The sequence below is a fragment of the Coenobita brevimanus genome, chromosome 99 (assembly GCF_032717465.1).
Source record: "Coenobita brevimanus isolate Jiangsu-jjx chromosome 99, ASM3271746v2, whole genome shotgun sequence".
NCBI lineage: Eukaryota > Metazoa > Arthropoda > Malacostraca > Decapoda > Coenobitidae > Coenobita > Coenobita brevimanus.
Genome location: NC_137052.1, coordinates 792,486 through 802,500, shown reverse-complemented (window position 1 = coordinate 802,500; position 10,015 = coordinate 792,486). Strand labels below are relative to the sequence as shown.

Here is a 10,015-nt window from a genome sequence, read left to right as displayed (position 1 = left end):
TGCGTTAAGGTGCGTTGTAACTTGTGGTGCGTTAAGGTGCGTTGTAACTTGTGGTGCTTTAAGGTGCGTTGTAACTTGTGGTGCGTTAAGGTGCGTTGTGACTCGTGGTGCGTTAAGGTGCGTTGTGACGTGGTGCTTTAAGGTTCGTTGTGACGTGGTGCTTTAAGGTGCGTTGTAACTATTGTGGTACGTTAAGGTGCGTCGTAACTGTATTGTGGTGCGTTAGGTGCGTTGTAACTATTGGGGTGCGTTAAGGTGCGTTGTAACTTGAGGTGCGTTGTGACGTACGTTAAGGTGCGTTGTGACTCGTGGTGCGTTAAGGTGCGTTGTGACTCGTGGTGCGTTAAGGTGCGTTGTAACTATTGGGGTGCGTTGTGGTGAGGATGAAGTGCGTTATGTCATTGTGGCGCGCTGTTATGGTATATGGGCGTCGAATCAGCGCTGAAGTGCGTTGGATTGCGTTGAAATAGTAGTGTACAGCGCTGTAGTGAAGATTATATGTATTTTGTAATCGTCATTGTGTAGCGTACTGTGTTTCGGATGACAAGTGGTATAGCGATTTCCTAACTCCTCTTCTTAAGCGATTTATTTTGCTCAGCGTACCCAAGCACTCCTTTTTTTTTTTTTCTTCTTGTTTTTTTTCGTTTTAATGTTAACGCGGGGGTGTAGAGGGACGCCTTCACGTGGTGGCACCGACATAACCAGGCGGCGTCACTGCCCTGGTATACAGACGCCCCTCAGCTTCCTCCCTATCCCTGAAAGTAGGATGGGGGACTGCGGGACAAGGTAATTTCGGCCTGCAGTCCAATGTGTCCACCACTCCAGTAATAATAATAATAATAATAATAATAATAATAATAACGAGCGAGCGAGCGTTGTTTAGTCTGTTTGGAAATGATCCGCCGGCCCGACCGTCAGGCTAAGCAGAAGCCAATAACTTTATTCCGGTGTGAGGTAGAGTTGAAGTTCTTTTTGCATGTGATAGTCATTCAATAATTTTTATCAGCTACAAACTCACCCATAAAGGCGTAGGAGTCTCATGGAATCTCGAGTTTTCCCGGGGGGTGTTCGGCTGTAATTGGTGAACGCCTCAGTTACGACACCAATTAAAAAAGGTTTTCGTCTTAACTGATTTTTCTGGCATCAGCTCAGCCAATTAAATATCGGAGATTCCGCCTGTAATTTTATACCGGAAGGAAATTGTGACTGCATAGGGCTCGCTGCTCGTCACGCGCTCACAAAACTCACTTCACTGATAATAATATAATTTGCATCAGTAGAGTAAAAGAAGACAATGAAGCGTAAGGTGAAAAATAAATCGCTCTGGGAAAGATGTTGCGGAACCTTCAAAATCACTTAGAATAAGAGAGAGAGAGAGAGAGAGAGAGAGAGAGAGAGAGAATGTGCAAATAGAGCATTACATAAACTGATATAAAGTGTAGGAAGACAGTAACAATGATTATTAATATCGTTTGTGTTACTTCATTATGTTACCTAGTGGAAGGTAGGTGGGTGAGAAGGTACCAGGGTGTAGGGTAGTAAGGTGAGACGGTGCGAGGGTGCAAGGTAGGTGGGTGAGACGGTACCAGGGTGTAAGTTACAATACAGGTGTTGGTTCAGTGTTGCATGACGACACTCACTGGCAGTCGTTAATCTGGCGCCTCTGTTCAGTGTGTCACGTAATGAACAGCCAGGCTACACGATGAGTCTACTTCTGAACAGAGGCATTGGCCATACTGCACCGTAATTAACCCTTCCCTGGCCAACCCACATGTCTTACCATCTCCCTCAGTCAGCGTAGGACCCCTTTCACCTCAGCCAAGGAGGTTAAGTTTTACTCCGCAGTGGTTTGTTTGTCTGTCTGTCTTAGCAGGATTACTCGAAAAGTTGTAAACAGATTTTAATGAAATTTTGTGGAAGGCTGGGCCATGGGGCAAGGAACAAATGATTAAATTTGGGGGCAGATCCGGATGCGGATCCGGAGTACCCCTCACAATAGCTCCAAAAGTTCTCAATGAATTTGAATGAAATTTTGTGGAAATGTGGGTCATGAACGAAGAAATATTTTAGTAAATTTTGGGGTGGATCCGGATCAGGATCAGGATCCTGTATCCACGGATCCGGATCCGGATCTTTTTCAATGGCAGTGGCACTGGCTGAGGTATGTGCTCTCACAGCGCTTTCTCCTTAGGTTGTGGTTTCTTTTCTTCTTGAGAATTTTAGCGCAATGAATGGCGCACATGTCGCTGCCAAAGGAAGAAGCTTCACCGATCCTGACTGATGACCGTGACAAAATACTGATTACACTAGAAGACTGTACCGCCCAGAGCCAGTTACTGACCTCCACCTATGAGAATGTTGCTAAACACAGTTTTTTTTTTTTTTTTTTTTTTTTAATAACTCAGAAACCGTTGATCAAACTGCCACCAAAAAGTATATAGACTTGGTGCAGGACCAAGACAAAGCAGCTAGGGCCAAGAAGTGCCTCTTTTTTTTTTTTTTTTCCCGTATGAAAGAAGGATTGACGCAGCTACAAAATCCAAATAATCAATCAGTCAGATGTATGGAAGAGCAGCGGAAAATCGTTGAAAAATGGGGGTGGCCAAAACATCGTAGGGTCACGCATGAATGACCTTCACGTTGGCCCATAGCAATGTTTGCAAAATAGTTATATCCCTGGGTTTCCTGCCTTGTTCATGGATCTTAAAATAGTTTGGGAGTAAAATAAGGTTCAGCACATACTGTATGATTTTTAGACATTTCAGGACCTGTGACCTTGAAAAGTAGGTCAAGGTCACTGAAACTGGTTCGGTGTAACAGTCATGGTGCTGTACAGCCCCAATAGTGTGATAAAACTCGAAGGCGAAAAGTGACGGAATAATAATAATAATAATAATAACTAATAATAATAATATTAATAACAATAACTAGCAATAACAACAATAACAACAACAACAACAACAACAACAATCATCATCATCATCATCATCATCATCATCATCATCATCATCATCATCATCATCATCATCATCATCATCATCATCATCATCATCATCATCATCATCATCCGGACCTCCTTTCCCATCCTAGGGCAGGGTGAGTAGCAGCGCGTCCAGACAGCCTAAGTTTGCCCAGTCCAATGGGCCACGCTTTCATTCACTCATCATTCAAGCCCCCGGAATCTTGGCTGTATCCGATACGCCAAAAACATTACATTCTGTAGCTTCACATAAACGTATCCGATAGAGTCAATCCGGACGCTGTCTCGTTAAAAGGGGGTGCTACATCCCTGATCATGCGCTTCTTTTCACAACATTCATCCAGCCAGCTCGATCTCTTGTCAGTCCCCAAGCCTCACCAACTTCCAAACCACTCTTCCTCACACACACATCCACTATATCCTTCCACCTTCTCCTTGGCCTACCTCGCCTCCTTCCTCCTTCAAATTCGCTCAGATATACCTTTTTCACCACTCTGTTGTTATCCATTCTCTCCACATGACCATACCATCTTGTGGTAGATGGGGGCGCCCAACATCAGCCACTCGATGTAGGGATGCCATATGGTCTCTACACTGAGTGACAAGCCAAATGGTTTCCTGTACCCAGGAAACCATTTACTACGCCGGGTGGTAACCATATAACCGGGGTTTTGGCCGAGTTAAGTGTCCCCCAGATTTCCCTTCTAAAATCACTTAATCGTGGCAAATTGAATAATAATAATTGTGATAATAATAATAATAATAATAATAATAATAATAATAATAACACTGTTGGATACAAAGCTCTACAGCAATGGTAATAAATGGAGATCAATCATAAATAAAAAAATAAAAATCTCTCTTGCGGAGTTAATATTCTATCGGCATTTATTTTGGATATAAAACAGATAAGATAGTAGAGTGTCATTTTCAAACGTTAATGTACATATTTTCTCATATAAATTAATATATGGGACTAATGATAGTTGGCCTCAGTCCCCCATAAGACTGATGGCTAATACATGCAATGGGCCAGAGACTTGCCACTTGATTTACGAGCATGTATAGCACGAATATATGAGATGACGTCATGAAAAGGAGCAATGTTATTCATACATCTGAGCCATATTCACATCAAAAATATTATTACATATATTATGCTTATCATTTTATATATATATAAGGATGCAAAGGCCAGAAGCCCGCTAGATTTTTCCTTCCAAGAAAAAATTAAAACAAAATAACAGAGCTAGATTCAAGAAACGTTCATTTTGAGATGCCGGGACACACTGCGTTTGAAAGATTGGAGATCCTAGGCAGTAGAAAATACAGACAGAGGAAGGCAGTTCCATAGTTGACCTGTTGTATACATGAAGGACTGGGAGTAACGGTTTGCTCCTGCATTAGTGAGTTGGACAGGAAAGGGATAAGAGTGTTGCTAGACGGGTGTCGCGCGCTCGTCGTAGTGGTGGAAGGATGCAAGCAGACAGTTCAGAGGAGCAGTGACCACTGATGTAGCGATAGAAAAAGGATAATGATTCAGCAGTGCGACGAAGAGACAGAGTTTGAAGGAGCCAGTTAGAGGAAGAGAGTTAATGAGACGAAAAGCTTTTTACTCCACGTTGCTGAGAAGAGCTGTGTGTGGGGAGCCTCCCCACACGTGAGAGTTGTACTCTACACAGGGGTGAATAAAACCTGTGTATGAAGTAAGCAACTGTGCAGGGGAAAGAAGGCACGGAGTCGACTCAGCACACTTAATTTCGTAGAAGCAGATTTTACATGAGAGATAATGTGATATTTCCAAGATAAATCCCGAGAACCCCAAGTATGTTTACAGATGAGTTGGAGATTGTTATAATTTAAAGGATACTCCTGCGGAAGACTTTGTCGGGTTGATAGATGTAAGAACTGAGTTTTTGATGCATTAAAAACAGCACGATTACTTTTTACCCCAATCAGAGATATGAGCCAACTCTGACATTAGGTGTGCCATAGCCTCATCCCTTGTTTGTTAAAGCAACTGCTGAGATGGGCGCTGCGAGAAGCGTATGTAAAGGTGAAGGGTGGACTCATCAGCGTATGAGTGGATAGGGTAAGATGTACAGTATAGGTCATTGATGTATAGAAGAGAGTTGATGATAGGACAGACCCCTGAGGAACACCACTATTGATAGCCCTAGGAGAAGAACGGTGGCCGTCTACAACAGCAGCTATAGAACGACCAGAAAGGAAGCCATAGATGAAGGCACAGACAGAAGGATAGAAACAGTAAGAGGGCAGTTTGGAAATTAAAGTTTTATGCCAGACTGGATCGAAAGCCTTTGAGATGTAAAGTGCAATGGCAAAGCTTTCGCCGGAGTCCCGAAAGGAGGATGACCAGGAGTCTGATAGGTAGGTGAGAAGATCGCCAGTGGATCGTCCCTGACGGAACCTATACTGACGATCAGAAAGAAGGTTCTGATAGGAAAGATGGTCTAATTTTTTTTCAATAGATCTAAAAACCTTAGAAATAGAAGATATTAAAGCAATTGGGCGATAGTTAAAGGGCTGGGAGTAGTCACTCTTTGGAACAGGGTGAATGAGAGCAAACTTCCAGCAAGAAGAAAGGATACAAGTGGACAGACAAAAGCGAAAGAGTTTACCTAAGCAGGGTGTAAGCACAGAAACACAGTTCTTGAGCACAACAGGAGGGACCCCATCAGGCCCATATGCCTTGTTCGTAATGGCTATAGTGTAGTGTGGTGTGTCGGTAGTGTGGTGTGGTTAGGGAGGCTGTGGTGGTGGTGAGATCTATGTTGGTAGTGTGGTGTGGTGTGGTGGTGGTGATGGCTGTGTCGGTAGTGTGGTGTGTCGTGTGGTGTTGTGAAGATAGGAAGGCTATGGTGGTGGTGATGGTGGTGGCTGTGTCAGTAGTGTGTTGCGTGATATGGTGAAGGTAGGAAGGCAATCGTGGTGTGTGGTGTTGGCAATGTTGGTGGTGTAGAATGGTGTGGTGTGTTCTGGTGTGGTATAGTGTGGATAGGAAGGCTGTGGTGGTGGTGGTGATGGCTGTCAGGTAGCGTGGTGAGGCGTGGTAAAGGTAGAAAGTCTATGGTTGTTATGGTTGTGTTGGTAGTGTTTTGTGGTGTGGGGAGAAAGAGTATGGTGGTGTTGATGGCTATGTAGTGTGGTATGGTGTGGCATTAGTGTGGTGTGGTGTGGTATGGAGTGATGGCCATGTCGCTAGTGTGGAGTGCTGTAGTGTGGCGTGGTGTGGGTCGGTGAGTGAAGGACAGAGGGAGAATATTTCCCCGGTTGTACTAATTAATGGTTGTTATGGAGGCGGTGGCTGACACTCAGATGGGCGAGATAAGCGGCCTGGAGGGAGGGTTGCCAAAATCAAAAGTCACCCCTAAAGGCATCTTGAGATAGGCATGCAGAAGCCCAGTAGTCTTAGAAGCATCACCATGGTCTTACATTGCCGTTTAGAAAAATTATTGGATCTCTAGGATTTTTTAAAGATTTTTCCTACCTGTGGATGTTGGGATTTGTGGTTAGATGGGATTCGGGAAGATGTTAAGTCGGGTGCAAAAGCGCGCTACGTAGCAACCCCGTCCGAACCCCGCCAGCACCGAGCCGACACCCGACCAATCAGCACCCGAGTCTCCTGATGTATGGTACGGGAGGCGGTGCTGTCCCCGTTTGAGGATGCTGGTTTGGGAATTTCAGCACTTGATCTAGAGTTATTTCCATCGATCTGGTTCCACATTCTGACAACCACTATCGATTTTATCCTTCTTTTAGTGATGTTCTAGAGCCCTCAGTACTTTTTCTAGGGATTCAATAAGTTTGGACAAGTAGAGGGATACTAACTTAAGGCCCCGTGATTTGGTCCTGCGGGCGGGGCCATCTTAGGCTCCACCCTCGCCTCTAGCCGCCACCTCCCTTCCCGCCCTCCCCAGTGTGCTTCTCGCTGCCTGTCGGAAGGGACTGCACGCTGCGCTTCGGTGCGGTGCGCTGCGCTGACTCTGCCGTGTGTCGAAGTGGTACAGGCAGATAAGGGACACTGAAAAGGAGTAGGCGAAAAGGAGACCAAGACCCGGACCGTACGAGGAAGACCAAGGACATCGGGGAGTGCCGTAGGAAAGGCGAAAAACTCCCGACGATCACTTTGGAACTGAAGCAAACTTGAACTGAGTGGTGGTGTTGTGCGGCGTGTCACCAAGATGATAGTGTGCTGTGCCGGATGTCAGAAACCGATCACGGGCAAGTTCCTGGTGACCGTGTTGGAGCGCACTTGGCACGCCGAGTGTGTGCGATGCGCGGACTGCGGCTGCGCCCTCACCGACAAGTGCTTCAGTCGGGAGGGGAAGCTTTTCTGCAAGAGCGACTTCTTCAGGTGAGTCACTTGCGCAGGTAGACGGAAAGCGAGTTTAGTTTCCCGTAATGATATTGAGGGACGAAAATGTAAAGATAGAATTTAGTGTGAAGGGTGACATTGTGTGTTTAGTGTGTTGCGTGGAGGAAAGATAGTGTGCTTAGAGAGTGTGTTGCTTGAAGGAAAGATAGTGTGATAAGTGTGCTGCGATGGGAGGTTTTGTGTTGGGTGGCGAATAGTGTGTGTGTGTGTGTGTGTGTGTGTGTGTGTGTGTGTGTGTGTGTGTGTTTTGTTACGGTGTGGTGGGTGACTTGGAATGGTGTGGTGCGTGACGGAGAGTGCGTTTTGGTGCGGTTGTCCTGACCTGTTCACGGTGTTACTTGTGACCTCACGTGTCTGTTGCACACCCTCATAACACACACACACACACACACACACACACACACACACCACAGTCGTCGTCACACACCAACACACCACACATAAATTATCCACTCACCCTTACATTCTCTCTCTCTCTCTCACGCACACGCTCGCACACGGCACCAACAGTCGTCGCTTTTCGCACACACACACACACACACACACACACACACACACACACACACACACACACACACACACATACACACACACACACCTGCCTCTCATATCCTCACACCTGCCTCTCACAGACACCTTTCGATCGCCCATGCACATTACCCTTCGATCCCTCTCTCTCTCTCTCTCTCTCACACACACACACACACACACACACACACACACACACACACACACACACACACACACACACACACACTACATAGAACTGATTGAGCGCCTCTTCTTGTCACTCTTCATTCCCTCACACCCACACCCACACACCTTCTTCTCATCCACACCTGCCCAACAGACCCTTCTCGTCACCCGTCAGTCCTTCATCCACACTCATACACCCTCACCCACACCTTCAAACTCTCCCTTACTCCCACACACCCTCACATCAAATAACGCACCCACACCAATCACCCCCACAGCTGTTCCATACCTATACCCGCCTTACACACCCTTCCCTTGCCCTTTCTCGTCACCCTTCGGTCCCTCCCCACACCCTCACGCACACCCTACACCTCTCATCGAACACCCCTCACACCCACACCAGCTCCCAACACCCTTTGATAACCACATCGTTTTACCCTTAGAGTCACCACACACATCCTCTCTACGCCTTTGCAACGAAAGATCAGCGTTGCATCAGTGTCATTTGCACGCACCACTACCACAAATACTACTACTACTACTAACACCATTGCTACTACTACTACTATTACTTCTATTACTACTACGACCATCGTTATAATTCGGTTCTTGTATTTATGAATCTGGTGACTAAAATCTGAAAATTAGTAAGAGGGGGAAGAAAATATCATCAAAATCGCCAGGTTTGTCATGAATTCCATTTTATATAATTTTGGCGCCTTCGATCTGAAAAAAAAAAAAAAAAAAAAAACGCAAGAATAGGAGACCTTTCATCATCATTATCATCATCATCACCTTTTACCCACTCATCATCATCATCATCATCATCACTGTTTCGCCGCTGATGGGTGGAGAACAGGGGAGGGAAAAAGGAAAAATGCCCCAAAGTCGATCTGCCGTCGGTGTCTCCCGTGAAAATGACCCATACCTCCCACTGACTCATCATTCAAGCCTCCCAATGCCGGTAATCGGTGTGTGTGTGTGTGTGTGTGTGTGTGTGTGTGTGTGTGTGTGTGTGTGTGTGTGTGTGTGTGTGTGTGTGTGTGTGTGTGTGTGTGTTGGTGGGGTGGAAGGATGAAAAGGTTCCGGCGATGTATGCACGAAGATGGAAATTTACTGGAGAGAGAGACATACAGAGGATAAAACAGATCTTGAAGCTAAAAAAATCTCACCCTCTGTTTATCGCTGTGTAAAGAAAAAAATCCAGACCTTTCATATTTTAGGAGGAAAGGAGGTGGAAGAGATAATGTAAACACAAATTAGTAAATAGACAGATAAATAAATAAATAAATAAATGAATGAAATACGCATAGGGACGCAAACACTCTCTCATCTTAATTTCGGAAAAGAAGAAACGAATTGTCTTAAAAGGAAGTGAAAGAGGAGAACAATTCGGAACAGGGAGTCAAGCATCATCATCATCATCACCATCATTATCATCATCATTACCGTATACCCACTCATTATCATCATCATCATCATCACCATCACCATCATCATCATCATCATCATCACCATCCTAATTCCCACCTAACTCTCTCGTGTATTAAGTTTTTTTTTTTTCCTCCATATTTTCCCTATATATGACAGGAAAATAACCAATTGCGTGTTATCAATGGCAAGGATATCGCTATGAAAGAAGGCAGGTAACGCGTTGTGAATTTTTAGCTCTTTAAGATACTAAAACAAATCGCCAAGGAACAAGTGCTAGGAATCTAAGACAGTCACCTCGAGAACCATTTTTTTTCCCGTATTTATTTTGCGGCGATTTTTATTATTATTATTTTTTTAGTTCAAATTTTCTTTCTCCTCCTTGAATGCCGAATTGTTACGGTAGATTAACGGGCTCAGGTATGATGCTAGTCACGAAGAAGTGCCGTGGAGAACAGGATGTGGAGCCGTTGCACTGCCTCTCCTGCTGCTTGAGCTGCGTGGAAGAA

General features: G+C 45.1%; 1 protein-coding gene across 1 annotated transcript in view; it reads left to right on the top strand.

Annotated features, from left to right (window-relative positions):
* The first annotated feature begins 6,955 nt into the window (after nucleotides 1-6,955).
* The window catches only part of LOC145414360 (LIM/homeobox protein Lhx5-like), a 102,937-nt gene continuing 99,877 nt past the window's right edge, over nucleotides 6,956-10,015 (top strand). Inside the window, exon 1 of the mRNA XM_080283897.1 lies at nucleotides 6,956-7,358. Coding sequence (XP_080140023.1) covers nucleotides 7,186-7,358 — 173 coding nt within the window. The 5' untranslated portion in view covers nucleotides 6,956-7,185. The remainder of the gene's footprint in view (nucleotides 7,359-10,015) is intronic.